At 35.3% G+C, this 19,962-nt stretch overlaps 2 protein-coding genes across 2 annotated transcripts; both read left to right on the plus strand.

Annotated features, from left to right (window-relative positions):
* Window positions 7,277–12,974, plus strand: LOC18786704 (mechanosensitive ion channel protein 10). The gene is made up of 5 exons (XM_007220562.2): window positions 7,277–8,665; window positions 10,945–11,068; window positions 11,155–11,448; window positions 11,869–12,071; window positions 12,491–12,974. The coding sequence occupies exons 1-5, from the start codon at window positions 7,458–7,460 to the stop codon at window positions 12,759–12,761; spliced, it is 2,100 nt and encodes a 699-aa protein (XP_007220624.1). The 5' UTR covers window positions 7,277–7,457; the 3' UTR covers window positions 12,762–12,974.
* LOC18787164 (tubulin gamma-1 chain) lies at window positions 14,048–18,745 on the plus strand. Its single transcript, XM_007220926.2, has 13 exons — window positions 14,048–14,088; window positions 14,122–14,679; window positions 15,073–15,273; window positions 15,390–15,501; window positions 15,942–16,342; window positions 16,568–16,621; window positions 16,703–16,807; window positions 17,089–17,163; window positions 17,262–17,306; window positions 17,515–17,643; window positions 18,001–18,105; window positions 18,190–18,267; window positions 18,422–18,745. The coding sequence occupies exons 2-12, from the start codon at window positions 14,551–14,553 to the stop codon at window positions 18,256–18,258; spliced, it is 1,425 nt and encodes a 474-aa protein (XP_007220988.1). The 5' UTR covers window positions 14,048–14,088; window positions 14,122–14,550; the 3' UTR covers window positions 18,259–18,267; window positions 18,422–18,745.

Genomic DNA, 19,962 nt, shown 5'->3' on the forward strand with positions numbered 1-19,962 from the left:
AGCAGATCTCATGTTTCAATTTGTGTTTCAAAATGCTGAATTTGCAACTGTAACGATTTATCAGTAAGTTGTTGTTCAATTCTTTTAAATCTAATTTCTTCTTTAAGAAAATTCAACTGGTTATTTTTTTGAATGATTTGTATTGACTTAGACACAGACTGTTTTTGTAGAGCTTTTAAATTATGCAACTCTGGCTTAGACAGAAATTCAAATTTGACCTTTTCGCCTAATTGGGTAGAGATAACACCATCATATTCTACCTGGAAAGGATACAACAAGGCAATAAAAGGTAAACCTAGAATGACTTCGTCAATAATATTTTTGATTAAGACAAATGAGGTTTTAAAACAGACTTTGTTCTGGCATATATGGGCTTTAGGTAATTCAAAATTCAACTGGAGTGACTTTTCTGAAGCAGTACTTAAGGATTCTCTAGACTTCTTGTAATATATAGTAGGAATTAGACCTTCCTGAATACAGTTAAGGTCGGCTCCTGAATCAAATAAGGCAACTGTAGTGAATTCAAAATCTTGAATAAAAATAGTGACTTTTGAATACCATTTTCTAAAATTAACTTACTTAATTAAATTGACAACTTATTGGCTTTCAGGAGTTTCATCATCAGAATTGACAGGACTTTCAGATTCGCTTTTAGGCTGAAAAGACGACTCTTTGTTTCTGAGACTGGCTAAGTCTTGCTTAATTGTATAATTTTCACTTTGTAACTTCTGGCTTACCTGTTTTAATTCAATTAATTCTTTTTTAACGTTTTTGACTTCTAATTGGAGGTCTTGTAAGGTTATTTCTTTCTTCTGGGTAAATTTTTCTAAAGTAGTGTTTAAACTAACTGGCTGAGGGTTAGAACGACTTGGGCTTTCTTGACTAATGACCTTTTTTAACTTCTTTAAATATTCTGACTTTAATTCAGGATTCTTAACTCAGCTTATTAGGTCTATTAGTAATTCTTCTTGTTCTTCCTGTTTAGTAAGAACATAAAGAGATTTTAATCTATTACAGCATTTATCTATGCAACCAAACTGGATATCAGGTGAACTAGACTGTGATCCTGACGACTGGGCAGAATCAGACTCAGAACTGGCTATTAAGGTTTCAGCACTGCTTGTCTCAGAGTCTCGCAACTCTAAAATTTTTATCAATTTTTCTTTCTCTTCATCTGTAATCTGTAATTGTTTAATAGTGTCTTTTATTTTGCATTCAGAAGCATAATGACCAAATTTTTGACATTTGAAGCATTTGACTTTGGTTTTATCACTCTTTCTTTTAAAATGGCGATTCTTTTGACCTGTTGGGCCTTTTGACCAATTTTTCTTGGGGGAAAATTTCTTTTTCTTATAGAAATCCTGATTATCAGGCTTAGAAAATTGTTTTCTCCGGGAATAAAAACGACTTTTCCTAAGGTGACTAGGCTTATTTTTCCTGGAAGGAGGGATGCTAGTAAGACCGTATTGCTCACAGAAATTACATAATTCATACTTGGCTGATTTCCTATCGGACTGGATTTGTCTACCAATTTTAAAATCAATACACATTTTCATGCCAACTTGGTTAATTGTACTTATAATATTTCCGTATGTCAAATTGTCCCAATCTATATGACCTTGCTCATTACTCAGGGTTGTTCGAATTTTGTGGGCAAATAAATTTAGAAGACCATTAACAAATTTTTCTTTCCAGAAAGGTTGATTACTATCATCTCTGAGCATAACTTTGGAGATGAAGACATCTTTGTACCATCTGAAATCAGACAATTTAGGGCATCTGAGGTTACTTAATTGGTCATGGATCCTAGCAGTGGTGTTACTAGGGGTTCCTATGAAATGTTCAATTATCGTATAAAACAAAGTGTTGACTCCGTCTTCTATACCTTGACCTATTTGTTCGTCAAATATAGGGAGACCATCTTCATTAAGTTTTACTGCATAAGTGATTCGACTTTTAGACTCAGGGGTCAGATGTTTATCCCACCATTACCTGAGAGTACCGGTAAAACCAGTGACTAACAGGGGGACAATTTCAGACTGTCTGAAACTGTGATTGGTGATGTAACTATTGGCAACCATTGACATATGTTGTAACTTATTCAGAATTTCTTGCTCAGAAAGACCATCAATATTCCATTCATACAATTTATCAGAAGAAACTGAAAACTGAGTTTGGAAGTTTCTTTCTTCGAATTGAATGTCTGGAGGTGTTGGTCTAGGTACCAGTTCTTAGTTAAACTAGTGAGGCTTATTTGTTTTTCTAATTTTTTGATTCTGGGTTCAACTTCTAAGTTTTTAAAGGCATTTTCAATTTTTGAGATGTTACTGGTGTCGGACTCGGACTCAAAGGAGTTATCAACTGCAAAAGAATCTAGTGTTTTAAGACCAGATTTGTCGACTTTCTCAATTTTGCTTGGGGTCAACTGCTCTAACATTTCTTCAATTTTCTTCATTGTAGGTTTTATCTTAAGCGTAGGACTCGACTTAAGATCCTGAAACTGAACTATTGGTTTTTCAACTTTTGTTTTAGGCTTAGTTTCTGGGGAACTCATCTTGTCTATCTTAGTTTCAATTGTATCTAATTGCTTTTCTATGACGATTAAACTCTGGTTTGTGTAATTATTCTGCTCAATAAGTCTTCTATTATCATCATTACTTTCAAAGGTTTTGAAAGGAGTAGCAGGTATAGGCGTGTTCTTGTGTTCAATTATTATGGTATCAACTGGAGGATGACTGGATTCAACTACGGACTTATCTACCATTTTTCATTTTTCTTTAGTCAAAGTTTTTAACTCATCATTGGACATATAACGGCTTTCAATAAAATCAAGGTAAAAGATTTCAACTTTGGCTGACCGCATGTAATCTTTCCATTCATTAAAGATTTTCTGACGGCTTTCACTAGCAGGGTAGGCTTGATGATAACTATCTCTTCTGGACTGATTTTTCGGGGCTTTAAGATGGCGGTTTAAACGTGTCCAATTAATTTCAAATTTTTTATTAAGGGTTCTAAGTTGATTATCAACTGGTGCAAAATTATCAACTACGAAATCAGATTGCGTTGGTGACTCGGGTGATTCTGACTTATCTTCTTGAACTGGAGCCTTGCCGTAATAAGGTTGGGTTACCTGAGAGGATTTTCTCAAGGACTCAAGTTTGAAGTCAATCATGGCTTTTTCTAATTCTAAGTCTCGTTCTAAAGTAGAGGACGAGGCAGTAAAGGAATGCCTAGTAGGGGCATACCTTTGAGACTGACCAGGGGTCGGCAACTGTTGCAACTGGACATTAGATTTTCTCAGAGGTTGATTTTCAAATTTAATTTTTACTGTGTCTTCTAAATATTGTTGAATATAGTCTAATTTGTTTAGACTACATTGGATTGGAGGTGGTTGGCTCTCAGTGACTAGGGTCCAATCTTTTGGAAGGGCAACTTCTGACCACTTAATGGTTTGGGGAACTTGAATATGGGCGTCTGAAGTATGACTCTGGATTAAAATAGTTTGGTCTTTTGGGCTTTTATTAAGGGCTTGGAAATTCATATTGGTACCTGTGACTTTGTAATAAATTCTGTAAACTAAGGCTAAAGGTTGGGTTCTTGGGAGGACATTATAACCTTCAGTCTTAATATTCAGAGTTAAAGTTTTCAGAATATGAGGATCACTAAGACTTACAGTGAAATCAGGAAAACAATCAAAATGAACTGGGCCATTACACAAACTGGACTCAATGACTCCTAAGGTGCTATCACTGAACTCAGTAAATCTAGCATCACGCAAACAAAGAAGAATTGAGGCTTTCAATCCTAATCTGGTTAGGGGTTTAACAGCAACTTGAACTAAACCAATATGCAGAAAATTATTATCGTCATTTTTCTGTTTCTTAATTGAATCAAGATTAAGCAACTGGCAGGTTTCATGTTCTTTACTTAAGGCATACACTTGTTTCAACTGTCTTAACATGAGTTGTGCTATTAAAACTGGAAGGCAACCAATGTTTCTTGTAAATTTTTTGACTTGGGACTTTAGGTATGTTCCAATCTCTAAAGTCTAATTGTTCTTTACAACTAGAATCATATTCAAATTGTTCCTCATTAACTATCTCTGGGAGTCGGCTTATACTGGTTTTAGAACTGTTTGACTTACAGGAATTTGTTCTAAGAAAACGACCCATGGCTACTCAAGTGTTTGGATTTGACTGTCTGAGGAAGAAGATAAACAGAGACTTCCTAAACTGACCGTTTACCCTAAAAGAAACCTATTAACCTCTCTTAATTTTCTGTCTCCTGCCCACCGCTCAGGCCCTCTACACTGGGGACTTACTGACTTGGAAAAAGGACTCACGGGTCAGACCTTAAAGAAAGATTAACAAATAACTCAGAGAATAAAAGGGAAGGAAAGGAAGAAAATGAAGAACTTCTACTCTGAAGCTTAAACCAGCCACTTGGGCGGAAATGAGTAGCAGACCTCGACAAAGACCATAACTCTTATGGCTCTGATACCAAAACAAAGGAACGAACACAACAGAGATAGTAGAAGAACATAAAAGATATCAAAGCATCCTAACTCAACATTCAGACTAATGCAGCAAAATAATGCATATATATAATATATATGTGGCTGAAGCCTTTGAAGCTCTTGCAAATATGTGATGGTCTTTTGAGTTTTAAGCCCTCCGTATATTATTTTATGCTTAAATGTATATTTAAAATTTAATATATATTATATGGGTAACAATGCAAGAGAAATCAGATGCCCAAGTTTAAGCCAACGATTCAAGTTCAGATTTTCGGAGGATTATGTGCACGCGACGGAGGCCTCACAAGAAAAGAAATCAATGAATTTTTTTATAGTAACTTTGAGTGTTCCAAAGCAAGGAAGAATCAAGCATGTTAGAATATCTCAATTAATGCAATCCTACGAATTTAGAGGGGGCCTTGGAAGGAAAGAAGTTTTAAAAGAGTTGACCTTTGGCCATTCAATGGGCAGCCCATAGGCTGACGAGTGCCCTATATAAACTTTGCTCGACGAAGGCAGAAGACACACAACATTAGACAAACAAACTTATCTTTCGTCTCGCACTTTTCTTTTCCTAAAGTTAGGATTTTACTTTTCAAGCACCTAGTGTAGTGAGTTCTTCATATTTCTAGTGTAAGTTATATTTCTCTTGTCATTTAAATTCTTGTTCGATTTATATTTCTTGTCATTTAATTTCAAGTCTATTTCGATTCTTTTACATTTCACTGTTATCACACTTCAATTAAGTTTAATTTCAAGTTTGTTTATTTTATCGTTCTTATCGCGTTTATTTCGATTCCTTTACATTTCATTGTTATCGCACTTCAATTCTTGTCTTTACGTTTATACGCATATTTAGTTTAATTGCATTATTTTACATAAAACCCTAAAAATCACAAAAACATCCGAACGAAACCTAACCATTCTCGAGCTCGAGAAAGTGAAAGAATCTAGGCCAAGAGGGGGTTCCTTGCTTGGCCGATCAATCGTTTGGTCAGAAGTTAGAAGCGCAACACATCCATCTATTTATATTCCATTCAAGCCCAAATTCGGGGCTTGGTGGTGGCACGCCCCGCATCCAAAAGAAGAAGGACCAAAAGTTTCTTTCGTCGACTGCCCCGGCCGAAAAAAGGGAATAGCTGCCACACACAACTCTAAAGCATTTCATACCTGATATAGATTAAGAGAAGAACGAGCCGGACAATAATGAAAAAGATTTTCTCAACCTTTTCCAATACGAACTAAGAGTAAGGAAATTGAGCAAGCTCGTGAGCTACTCTAGCAATTGTATTATAGTATACTTGGACGACATTGAAACAAAATACAAGAAAATGATCAGCCAGGCGCACTCAGCAATAGCAAGGCAATGACTTTGACATAACAGACAAACCACTTAAAAACCCATCACGCTCGATCAGACAACGACTTTGACATGAGCAGGAACAATATGGTATCTAATTTTAGTGATCCTAAAAGAAAGCATTTCTCGCATTTCTTTTTGTTTCTTAGAACACTTCTTCCACCCATCTTCTTTTGCAATAGCAAAAGATGGTTTAGGCTCCAAAAAGACCTCCACAAAGGAAAGGTTGTCATGACAAGAAGTGGGTCTACGAAACTGGGCAAACCCAAAGACAAGGCTTGCCTGCATGCTGACATGAGCATGACATCATCAGTCAATTTACATATCAAAAAAATTATATAAAAAAATTATTATTTTTTGTTCTATAAATACCTAACCATGTTCTTCATTTCTCACACCATAATTCATACAAATTCCTCTCATTATATCTCATGTAAATAGTGGTTCCCATGGAAATGGGTGAGAATGCATCAAAAAATTGCGAGAGCAATCACTATTCATATGAATAGTGTTTGCCCGTACTTGTCTTGTTTTCTTAACCAAAAAAAAAACAAAACAAAACAAAATGATAGTTAGTGGGCTACCACTCTAAGTCGGGTCATTGTTTATTGAAAGCTCTTTTTAGGAGGTTCTTTACAAGACTTAAACCCCTGACCTCCCTAAAGATGGTACTCAGAGACATTACCAATACTTACCTTGCTCTTTACCAGGGCACAATGGGTTAAAAGTGCTCTTAGTGAACTTTCAAGTGTTGATTTTCCCAGCCCATTGTGAAAAAGTGTTGTGGACAGTGGACACTAACACTAACTTGTCTCTTTCTTTTTTATCTGGTTAATATTGGAGGTGTCGAATGTCAAAAAGCATTCCAACCTGTGAAAGATATGTTTTTGTCTTTTTTTTCCGGTCGAACAACAATCATTTAATTGTTCAAACCACTAAAAAAGAAAAACAATGACGAAAGTACTATTAAGAATCATGTAATGGGTTCTTTGCCAAAACAATCCAACTTCCATGGACCATACCATTTACAGTTGAAGATATTTGGCATATGTTACAATCTTTTAAATGTCTTCCTGTCACATTCAACCAAGAGTACTTGATTGTTGCTTTTAGATTGTGCAACCCAATTCATCCTCAATAGGGGCGGTGCCCCTACTGCCCCATTATTTTGACTCATCATGATTAGTGTCTAGCTTTCTTAATATCTGAATTGATCCTAACATTAATTACTTTCACGACAACTACTTATAGCTTACGTATAGAATTAACATAAAGATAACAAGCATTATACACATCACAATCATGAAAGGCTCTTCACCACGAACATAAAGTAAGGACCCATAACTAAAACGTGAGAATCCCAATCTTAAAGTTGAATAGGACATGGAGAGAGAGAGAGAGAGAGAGAGAGAGAGAGAGAGAGAGGGCAAAAGCTTCGTTTGATACTTGATGGTATCCTTCCTTCTTAATTAAATAAATAATACTATGTGTTCTCCTAGAGAGGCAAACCTGGCTCATTTTTCTCTCTCCCCCTCGGATGCTTCCATTCTTTTTGGCTTCTTTGAGAGTTGAAGGCAAGCCATGGATGTTCAGAAGAGCAACACAGACCATGTGGTAGTCACCATAGACCAATCAAACCCCAAACTAAAACAATCACCCCAAGCAGATCCTAATACTGCAATCTCACAATCAAGAACGAAAACTTTTAGACGCCTAAACTTCTCCAAGCCCCGCTCACGGTTCGAGGAGATTAAGCAACCTTTGCCATCAAGAACGATTCTCGAATCCGAAGAACTCCAACCCTTCAACCCTTACGAAAACAACAACTCATCTACAGACGACGATGACGATGAAGACTGGTATGAAAATGAAGAAGATGACGAAGAAGAAGATGGAAAACACGGAAAGCACGGAAAGAAAAGGAAGAGAAAGATAAACAAGCGAGCTGTTATTGAATGGACTTTGTTTCTCATAATCATGACTTGCTTGGTATGCTCCCTAACCTTAGATTTCCTCATAAACAAATTGAAATGGGGTTTGGAGATATGGAAATGGTGTCTAATGGTCATGGTTATATTTTGTGGGCGCCTAGTCTCTGGTTGGGTTGTTGGGTTTCTTGTATTTCTTATAGAGAGAAATTTCATGCTTAGAGAAAAGGTACTATACTTTGTGTTTGGTTTGAGGAGGAGTTTCCAAAACTGTGCTTGGTTAGGCCTAGTTTTAGCTGCTTGGATGATCATGTTCCCCGATGTTCACAAGCACAGCAAGGTCCTCAAGAAAGTGTTTCGTGCCCTAATAGCTGTGCTAATTGGAGCCACAATATGGTTGCTAAAGATCTTGTTTGTTAAAGTCTTAGCCTCCTCATTTCATGTATCTACATTCTTTGACCGCATGAAAGAGAGCGTTTTCCACCACTACATTTTGGAAGCCCTCTCCGGGCCACCTCTAGACGAGGACGAGAGGGAGGAGCTTCCACGACGCCCTTTCCAGGCGTCGAAGTCGTTGCCTGCGAGGTTGAGGGACAAGTCTCAGGCCATGTCGAGGTCTAATAGGCAAGGTTACGAGTCGAGGAGGATTGACATGAAGAAGCTTAGAAGGTTGAGCATGACGAGGAGGGCAACGGCATGGAGCGTGAAGAAGCTTGTAAACTATGTGAGGTCTTCGGGGCTGTCGACGATTTCAAGAACCATAGATGATTTTGGAAACGCAGAGTCGGAGATCACAAGTGAATGGGACGCCAGGAACAGTGCTCAAAGGATATTCAAGAATGTTGCTAAGCCCGGTGCCAAGTAAGTTTTTCTCACTTTCACTACTTTTTTTTATTAATTTCTATCACTTTCACTAGGTGATTTTCAAATAACGAAACCAGCGCATACTGTATGCATCATCATGATGCCAACCTTCTAATTAATTTATGTTAATTAAATTAGTAAGTGGGTAAGACACTGATGGTTCATCATACATTAGCATCGTAAAAGTCGGTTCCATTCTTACTTTTTCGTTTCAGAATTACTTTTTTTTTCTTTAAATTATTACCATGAGTAGTTGTCATGATTAATATCATGGCCTATATTTTCAAATTTGAATCCTCGACCCGTTTAGTTTTTACTCCTACTCCATGCCTGACAGGTGTGGGTGCATCAGTAGTGTCATCTATCCAACACACCCAAATAATAATATATGTTAATGTGGGCAACAGAAGAAAAAAGAAATTTTTTTACTTAAAGCTCTCCTAGCTACCATATGATTAGCACGTTTTATTCTATACGAGTGATATTGGGTGTCTTTAACTAGTTGAGTTACAAGGTGTTTATGTTAGATCTTCAATATGAACAAACGATTCTATTTATATCGATAAAAAACGAGTAATATTCGAACTTAGGATCTCTTTTAACATGAGAAAAAAATTAAATGAATTCTTATTTTTGTGTCAAAACGTAACATAGGATATATCATATATGCCAAAAACAATTACCTAAGACATGCTTAATGAGTACATTAATATTATAACAGGAGTAACGATTTTGACTAATCTTAGTGCCTCCTAATTTCGAGCTTCTTTACATACTTAATTAATCAACAATTATGGTTAAAAATCATTTATATATATATATAATACAAATAAAAAGGGATTGCAGGATGTAGTGGTACACATAAGAAGGCACTCACTGTATTTCATATGATTCAGTATAACTATCAATGGCGGTCCTTGCATCTGCATATATTCAATCATTCCAACGTATGCATATATGCCCATGAGCATAACCACGATGAAGATAGTGCTTCTATGAGTATGCCCATTTGTATTTTGTTTGTGTCGCAATTTTCTTGACGAGAAACCAACCCCCCTCACACCAACACTACTGGCCTGGACCACCTGCCCACCCTACAACACTCTTTGCTTAAAACACACATGAAGATTGAGGGTAAAATGCTATTTTTCTTTCATTTTTTGAAATTTTTGTGACCTAAAACAAACATATATATATATATATCTGATAAAAATTAGCAAACTCTCTTGTGTATACTAAGATTGTTATTTTAATTACCTTTTCTTTCCTTTTTGTCCTCCTGTTCAATGATGCAATTGATAAACGTATGGTTTACCATATAAGGTTTTAAGTAAATGAAGAAAAGTATCCTAGAGCAACTTTGTTTTCGAGCGGTCAAGTGACGCTCTTTATCCCACTATAGATCCGCCACTGCACACATATATGTTTTGTTTCACAATATTTTTCATATGCGTTCACTTTCATCCTTAGAGAAAAACAATTAAATTTTGGTACCTATAGCATTTTTATCAATGAAATTTTGGAATATTGTTGTTTGTTGTATTACAATACCATATGAAAAATAAATGCTATTTGAAAAGTGCTTTAAGGATGGCCCAAGGGTGGTTGGTGGCTTTGGATGGAGGAAAAAGTTTCAAAGAGCACTTCCACAATGGTGTCGGGTAGACACTATTCACATAAATAGTGATTGCCCTACCTTCTTTTATTTTGCTTTTCCACCTCTTGACATGGTAACTCAATGGCATTTACTATTCATAAGGGACTAATTTTATTTATATGTATGAGATTAATAATAATTAAAAAATTTCTAGGTATGTATAAAAAAATATTTCAAAATATTTTTCCATTTTTTAACATTTTTTTTAAAATTGATGATGTCAGCGCAATTTAGATTAGATTAAAGTAATATCTTGCTCTTAACATTAATTAAATTGAATGATAAACCTACATTCAAGGTTAATATGATAACTATCAACCAAGGATATATGATTCTTTTTCTTTAAAAAATATATTTTTTTTGGCTACTCTCAACTAAATAAATAAATAAAATTTGGTGTTGCAATTGTACTAGTGGTGACTTTTATTTTTAGTTTTTGGTTTTGGTTTTGGTTTTTCAGCATAAAACTATCGACGTACATCAAATTAGAACTTGTATTCTTTTTTGGGTACGTGCAATTGGAAGTTTTGTTTATATTGTGCATGGTAGCAATCAGAGCTGGGACCTATCAGCCGTCAACGATACCATTCTCAAGATTTCTTCTGTATCCTTGTTACAGATATATAGAAGAGGAAGATTTACTACGGTTCTTGAGAAGGGATGCAATTCACACCACATTTCCTCTCTTTGAAGGAGCAATTGAAACTGGAAGAATTACAAAATCTTCCTTCAGAAACTGGGTGGTGAGTCACAATCATTTGACCCTTTAATTTGCATGTCTTAATTCATCGATCATCTTTTGACACACTATGTTTTGATGGTTTCAAAGGTGCATGCCTATATTGAGCGCAAAGCATTGGCTCACTCCTTGAATGATACCAAGACTGCAGTGCATCAACTCCACAAGTTGGCAAGTGGAATCGTGATTGTGATCATAAGTGTGGTGAGCCTTTTGGTGATGGGTTTGGCCACAACCAAGGTGATCTTTGTGGTGACCTCTCAACTGCTGCTTGTAGGCTTCATGTTCCAAAACATGTGCAAAACTGTGTTCGAGTCCATCATTTTTGTGTTCGTGATGCATCCATTTGATGTCGGTGATCGTTGTGTGGTCGAGGGTGTGCAGGTCAGATATATTACGTACTCAATTATTTTCTTTACCAATGATGTGCATTATACATACAGTCTCCATCTATTAACGAACACCTTATAGGATATCCACTACCAATTTTATTTCAATGATCTAAACCGTCTAAGTAATGTTGAGATTATTTTCTTCACCAATATGTCTCACTATATATGTTTCGTATTTTACTTTATAAACTTGATAAATAAAAAACTAGATCATTATCCTTAAATAATATGATTTTTTTTTTAAAAATAAACCATGATTTTAGATTTCAAAAAAACTATTTTATCAAAAGATAAAATCTAAATGCTCCAAATAAGTGAGCCTAAATTCATTTGGATAAAAGAAAAATTGTGTCACATTTTATTGTTTGTTACTTTCTGATGAAATTAATGTTCTTATTTATATATTTTGCAGATGATTGTAGAAGAGATGAACATTTTATCAACAGTTTTCTTACGATACGATAATGAGAAAATATACTACCCTAATTCTGTGCTACTTACAAAGCCTATCAGTAATTTCAGAAGAAGTCCAGACATGGCTGACACTGTTGATTTCACCATTGATGTTTCTACTCCAGTTGATGATGTTTCTGCACTCAAGAAGTCTATACAATCGTAAGTAACATATCTCCTCTCCTCTACCTTCCATATTATATAATTCACTTGTTAAATGGCACGGCATAAGCTTGGAATATTTAAATAAATTTTACTATTAATAAAGTTATTCCTAGTCTACATTAAGCTCTGTTTGGAAGTGCTTCTGAAAGGGCTAAAAGTTCTTATTGACAACCAAAAACGCTTTTGATAGCGTTTAGTAGAAAAACTTAAAAAGTGTTTTTGTGCTAGCTTTATGAAGAAGTATTTATATTTTTAATAAAATTTTTGACGTTATTCTACTGAAAGCACTTCTAAAAAATCGTTTATGAACATAAGTGCTTCCTACAGAAACTTTCCCAAACGACTAAATGTTAAATTTAAATTTTGTTAAAGATTTGTTTGTGGTGACAAATGTTGCATGGAATGTGCGCATGCAGATACATTGAGAGTAAGTCAAAGTATTGGAACCCAAAACACTCGGTGATAGTGAAGGAGATTGAGAATGTGGACAAGATGAAAATGACGCTATGTGTTCAACACACCATGAACCATCAAAACTATGGAGAAAAGAGTGCTCGAAGATCAGAACTTGTGTTTGAATTGAAGAAGATTTTCCAAAACCTTGGCATCGAGTATCATCTTCTTCCTCAAGAGGTAAATCTCACACAATTGAACGCAAGCAATGGGAGGCTGACGATACCCTCTTAGGATCATTAGATAAGGGGCTTGGGTTGATTTTACTTTTGATTGATTATTTTTCCTTCTTTTTTTTTCATTTACCAGTCATTAAAGTACAAGTTATGTACTGCAATTAGCGATGTGATGTGAGGTGGAGTTTTGGTCATTGCTTGTACCCAATTTAACACACCCTGGTAATTTAAAAAATTTGTTCGGATGAATGCAATTGATCGCCTTTCTCTTTAAAAAAAATTGCGTCAAAACTTATGACTATAATTACCATATATTAATAGCCATAGCATATAAATGGTGTTCATTGTAGCTAAGGCTTGCACCTTAACTTAATTTTCATATAAAAACCATAGGTGTGAGATAAATATAAATAAAAATAAATGCAAGGGTTTATAAGAGCAAGAATACTTGAATTTGTGCTCAATTCGCATTTTTGGTCTTGAACTGTAAACATGGATGTTGTAGTCCCTCAATTCTACTTTCTTTAAGACGGTTGGTCCTCTGTTAAATCATCTGTTAAATTTAGGGATACAATAGTCATTTTAAGTTTAGCCCCTAAAGCTTTTACGAACAATGATCCCTAAATTTATTACCAACTTAAATTTTAATCCTCCAACTCGAATATTATTCTTCAACTTCACTTTTATCTCACACCATTGATCCAATGTCATAATCATTTTATGTATGTCACCAACGTGATTGGGCCTACATGCCTTGCAAAGCGCAATTTTATGTATCTCGCTTCTAATTGTGTATTAATTAGAGGCATGCAACGTGGTTTGCACTCATCACCCACGTGATTGGGCTTACACACCTTACAAATTAGTGACCCAATAAATGCGGGTCGTTTAATCATATGACGATCCCCTATCCCAAGGCAAACATATAATTTAACCTTATTATTATTATTATTATTATTATGCTCTCTTTTGTTCTAAGTTGGTAGAATTTTAATTGTAGATGTTCACTAGTAGTAAGATGAAGCTCAGAACATGTGTACCCAACTAATTGTACATAAGCAGCACTAGTGTGGACAATTCTACTGAAAAATCTAGAAATCAATTGAATAGGAAACTCCGGATAATTCTACTGAAAAATCTAGAAATCAATTGAATAGGAAACTCCGGTCGAATTAGGTTTGATTTTCATTAATTTTGTTATGACAGTAGTAATATTCTAAATTACTCTAATGTATAGAGAGAGAGATCGAACTTACAAGCAGGAAGCGGACCTACTATCTTAACCAACTAGCCGAACCAAATATACTTCAATTTTGACAGAAAGCCAGACCGGAACCATATTAAATTGGTTAAAAATGGGTTTGGTTTTAAAATCCTTGGACCAGGTTTTTTTTTTTGGTCCAGAAATCTTGGACCAGGTGGATAAATTTTAAATAAATAAAAAATATTCTCGAACCAGTCCGGTGGGAAATCAAACCGGGAAGCCCTGCTACAAATTGTGTTTTAAAAAATTCATTCTCAGTTCAGCTCTACTTCCTCTCTGCCTCCTTCCTCTTCCACTCTTCCACTCTGCCAGTCGCCAATTTCACCCAATTTCGAGTTACATCTCTCTCTCACTCTCTAAATCTTTCAATCTTTCCATCTTCATCTCTTCACAACTAATGGTCGCGGCTTCGGTTTGGTGGCAGGCTTTGGCGAAATAACCGGCCGGACCGAAAGCGCGCATTAGCATTCTTCAGACTACAGCCGTTGTGTATTCCGCACATTTTCTTCTGTTTCTTTTTTGTGTTTTCGTTTTCCATCGGTCCAAACAAACCCTAGGTTTTTTTCTGAGAAACTGCGGGAAAATGCCGAGAGAGATAATCACATTGCAGGTCGGACAATGCGGGAACCAGATAGGCATGGAGTTCTGGAAGCAGCTCTGCCTCGAGCATGGAATCAGCAAAGACGGAATTCTCGAGGACTTTGCCACTCAGGTGGTTCTTCACTCATTTAAGAGCTTGTCTCTATGTTTGGTTACTGAGAAAATTCTTGTTTGGGAAAGGAAATGGAATTTGAAGTTGGGGAAATGGAGCCGAGTAGCGTGCTAGGCTTAGTTTAAGTATGTTTTGTTCTGCTATGAATTGATGAATTAATGAATTTTGTTCTCAGGTAGTATAATAAACAATTACAATTTAAAAAATTGGGTTCAATTGAGGAAATCAATCAGGAGCTGTGCATTATTTATCTGAATTGTGGTTGTAAGGGTCATCAGGCAGTAGGCCATAGCAATATTATCAAGTGCTGATCAAGAAATATATATTGAAAATAGTTATTCTTCAGTCCTGCTCTTGACATAAATGTGTAATTATCTTTTGATTGATCTACAGGGTGGTGACCGGAAAGATGTGTTTTTCTATCAAGCTGATGATCAGCACTACATACCGCGAGCTTTGCTGATCGACCTGGAGCCTAGAGTAATTAACGGTATTCAAAACAGCGAATATCGAAATCTCTATAATCATGAAAACATCTTTGTTTCGGATCATGGAGGTGGGGCAGGAAATAATTGGGCCAGTGGATATGATCAGGTTTGTATGTAGTCAGGTGTTTAGAGACAATCTCTGTAGATACTGTTAATTTTATGATATCAAAGCTTTGTGCTTAGTTTCCATGTAAGTGAAATGGGGTTGTAAATTCTGTTCAGGGAAAGGGTGTTGAAGAGGCTATAATGGACATGATTGATAGAGAAGCTGATGGGAGTGACAGTCTTGAAGGATTTGTTCTGTGCCATTCTATTGCTGGAGGAACAGGCTCAGGTTTCTTTTCTTCTGTTTAGTGTTTATATTTTTATATTTTCCAATCATCTTGTAAATAACGAATTTGGTCCAAATACTTTCTTCACTTTTTTTTTCGGTTGGATTGGTCAAAATACTTCCTATTGACTATAATGCTGGGTTAAACAAGTAAAATATAACATTTCAATCTTTTTAACTTTAGATAGCATATAATTTATGCCGGTGCTATATAAAGCCACCTTCATTTGGAAGTGTGATCATTCCTATAGGGAATTAGCTACTGCATATGATGTGGTGTGCTTCAATGGCAAAATTTAGTCAAATTTGAGGCAAAATCTAGCTTCGATGGCTGTGGTGTGCTTTGTAGTATAACACAAGTTCCCTTCTTTATGACTTCTTAAGTTGTTTAAGGACTTTCTTGCTTGAATAAATTTTGAGTATATTCACAACATATGATGCAGGCATGGGTTCCTATCTGTTGGAGACTTTGAATGATCGATACAGCAAAAAACTGGTTCAGACATACAGTGTATTTCCTAACCAGATGGAAACAAGTGATGTGGTGGTCCAGCCCTATAACTCACTTTTGACGCTTAAACGACTAACGCTTAATGCTGATTGTGTTGTGGTCCTTGATAACACCGCCTTGAATAGAATTGCTGTTGAGCGTCTTCATTTATCAAATCCAACCTTTGCTCAAACAAATTCTTTGGTTTCTACTGTAATGTCTGCCAGCACAACCACTCTGAGGTATCCAGGGTACATGAACAATGATTTGGTTGGTCTTCTTGCATCTTTAATTCCAACACCAAGATGCCATTTTCTAATGACAGGGTATACACCCCTCACAGTTGAGCGCCAGGTATGATTCACTCATGCGTGTCAGTTGATAACCTTATATTTGTCTATTTGTGTGTTTATTGATACATCCAAGTACTTATGTGTGTGAAGGCGCATGCTTTGAGCAAGTGTCTAAATAAAGGGGAATTGATTCGGCATCTAATATTGTTGCAAACATTACGTGTTCATTTTATGCTTCTAAACTATAATTTTAGCTTTTTGATTCATGTATATCTCCTCTTGGCAGGCCAATGTGATTCGCAAAACCACTGTACTTGATGTTATGAGAAGACTTCTGCAGGTAAGAAGCTTTGATTACCTTTTTGTTTATCTTCGACAAAGCAAAATTAAACAATTCCCTGACATTATTCTCATTTTGCAGACAAAAAATATAATGGTTTCCTCATATGCTCGAACAAAAGAAGCTAGTCAAGCGAAGTACATCTCAATATTAAACATCATTCAAGGAGAAGTTGACCCTACTCAGGTTGTAATAATAATATTATTGTAACTTGCATTGCGATCCTACAGTTTTTGCAAACCAGCAAAATCTATATTGATGAAAATATTGAAATGAAATTGTGTCAATTATCCTATATAGCTGCTAAGTGTTGGCTAGATTCTCTTATTATAATAATAATGTCTTGAATTTTTGTGGAAATGTGACCCAGAATTTCTTTGTTGTAGAATGTTAAGCACCTTAGTTCATCTTCTACTATTTTCTTTTGTTTTTTCAGTGGTTTATTATGCCTTTTTCTGTGTAATCAGGTTCATGAAAGTTTGCAGAGGATACGTGAAAGAAAGCTCGTTAACTTTATTGAATGGGGCCCTGCAAGCATTCAGGTGTTTTAACACAATACAAGAAAGTAAATTTGTGATCAATCTAATTTTGTGGACGCTATCTGGATATTTGATCTTTTACTTTCTCCTTTTCTGTGTAGGTTGCTTTGTCTAGAAAGTCTCCATATGTGCAAACAGCCCATAGGGTAGGGATCCAATTCTTATTTGAGATTCTCTCATTTGTCAGATTTTTATTTTGATAATCAAGTGTAGAAAGTCTGCACTGTAAACTCTCTTTCATTGTTATACTCGCACTTGAAAGTTAATTTGAGCAAAATTTTGCGGATTTATGTTTTTAGTTAAAATAACACCCTATTTTATAATAATGAATCTGTGTGTGTTGCTTCTTTTTAGGTCAGTGGTCTTATGCTGGCAAGCCATACTAGTATTCGCCATCTTTTCAGTAAGTGTTTGAGCCAGTATATGATGTTAAGAAAGAAGCAAGCCTTTCTTGACAACTATCGGAAGTTTCCAATGTTTGCTGTAAGTTACCATCCCTACAACTGTTAGTATTTCTTGAGATGTGGTTTCTCAATTTCTTGATGCCACTATGCAGTCTTGGATTTTTTTAAAATAAAAAATAACAATTAAAATGCTTGGCGAGAAGTTTTTGACTTAATGAGTGCAAATTGATATGCTTCAGTTGTCATATGCATATTTCATGTAGTTAACTAATTAGCGAAGAAGCATGCCTTTCTTTCTGCCTCCTGTTTTTTCCTTCTTTTCGTGTTATTCAGTTAGCATCTTGGTGATGGATGAGAAATCTTTTAGAGTGTTCCAACTTTATGGGATGTTTGTAATTTTTGTGTCTCATATAAGTATGACATAAAACGTGGACAGGAGAATGACCTTTCGGAATTTGACGAATCAAGAGAGATACTTGAGAGTTTGGTTGAGGAATATAAGGCCTGTGAGTCCCCAGATTACATCAAATGGGGAATGGAGGTAATTTTCACACTTGCCTAATTTTAGCCCTCTTTTGCTCTTTTTTTTTTTTTGGTCAAACCAGTAAGTGAATTTCTTTTCCAGGATCCAGACCACGTTCTTACAGGAGAAGGCAATGCAGCAGGAACAGTGGACCCAAAATTGGCAGTATGAACAAATCAGGTAAAGCTACAATTAAGGGCTCCTGTATAAGTTTATCTGATTATTTAAGACATGTTTATCAACTCTCTCCTCTATCCATCGTAGTCGTCTTCCTTTATTTTAAGCTAACTAAAAGCTGTCCCTAATGTTCTCATTTCTTTTGGTGTTCACACAGGATTGGAACAGACTGTTGCAGGTTAAGTGCTGGTGCCAAGAAGTACATTGGAGAAGCATTGTAAAATACGGACTAAATGTTGTGTTTGACTTCTTCCAGAGTGAAACGGTTTGTAATGTAAATTTTTTTTATGGGTGTTTTGGTTTAGTTAATTATTCGTTTGTTGAAGCAATTTTCATTTTGAGTGGATATCTTTGTGCTTCCAGTTCAGATAGGTTGGTTCATGGATCCTTTAGTAGCTGATATGTCATTTAGTTTGAGTTAAGAAAGATCATTGATGATCCTTGAAGTTACTATAAAACTAAAATGATAAATTAAAGCGTCAAGGTAATTCTCCGAAGAGTTTTTTTTATGTTTGAAGCCAGCATTTGTTTTGAGTTACCTTGCACCCCACGTTTTAATTTAAGTCCTCATTTTCCTAAGAAAATCTCGTATGTGTATTGTCTATGTAACCACACTAGCAAAAACCAAACAGCTACCCTAAAAGACCAACGTTGAATCTGTCACAATTTTTCATTAGTTACCATCACGTGCAACATACATGATTAAATTTTAGAGGCATTGACCCCAATTGTGGGTTTTGGTGATAGTCGAGTAACCCCCAATTAAATGGATGCAAACGACACTCAATTTGATAAAATAATTGGCATAACTAACCACCAAGAGAGCAATTGACATGAATGTGAAAACGTTTTTGAAGACGAGTAATTGATTGGGTGTTTTTAATCTTCAATGTAAAAACGGGTAAGTTGAAAAACATGAAAATAATGAGAGTGAGGATGGAAAAGACAAACATAGACATGATAATGGTGAAAGTAATTATACTATACAATCCAATAAAATTAAACAAAAAGATTTAAGATTAAGTTTATTTTGAGGAGAACAACCAAAAAAAAAAAAAGGGCTAAGGAATAAACACACTTAAAAACTCTAATTTTTAAAGTTAATCGCTCAATTTTTAATAGTCAAAACAACGGTACGGAGGATTTGGTTGAAAAGCAAAATTGTTAACTATTCTTCTTTTAAATTGTTTAAGATCATTAAGTAGCGGTAGAAATTTTTTTGATGATAGCAAATGCACATATTGAAATATATTTTCTCCTCTTTTTTTTTTTTTTTTTTCCTTTTTAATGAACATTAATTAAGTTAAAATGTTACACTTTCATACATAATTTATGATGCAACACGGAAGCACGGGTTTATGGATCGACAAACGTCTGAACCCGAAAAGATAAACTAAAATCAATTAGCGATTGAAATCCACCAGAAAATAGAGAAAATTTATAAATTTGATTAATAATATGATAAAACTAATTAATACAATGCCATGAGTTGGCTTAAATAGAAAACCAAAAAAAATCCTAAAACCATAGGAAACCCTAGGTTCCAGAATATTCCTAAAACTTAACTAATAAGAAAACTAATTAAAATCATATCAGGAAAATAATATCCTGATTGATAACTTATTCTAAAAAAATATAATTATAATATAAATCTTCTCAAGAAATCAAGCAACCCAAAAATTCCAACGATACACCTTC

Source organism: Prunus persica, chromosome G2, assembly GCF_000346465.2.
Source record: "Prunus persica cultivar Lovell chromosome G2, Prunus_persica_NCBIv2, whole genome shotgun sequence".
NCBI classification, from domain to species: Eukaryota; Viridiplantae; Streptophyta; class Magnoliopsida; order Rosales; family Rosaceae; genus Prunus; species Prunus persica.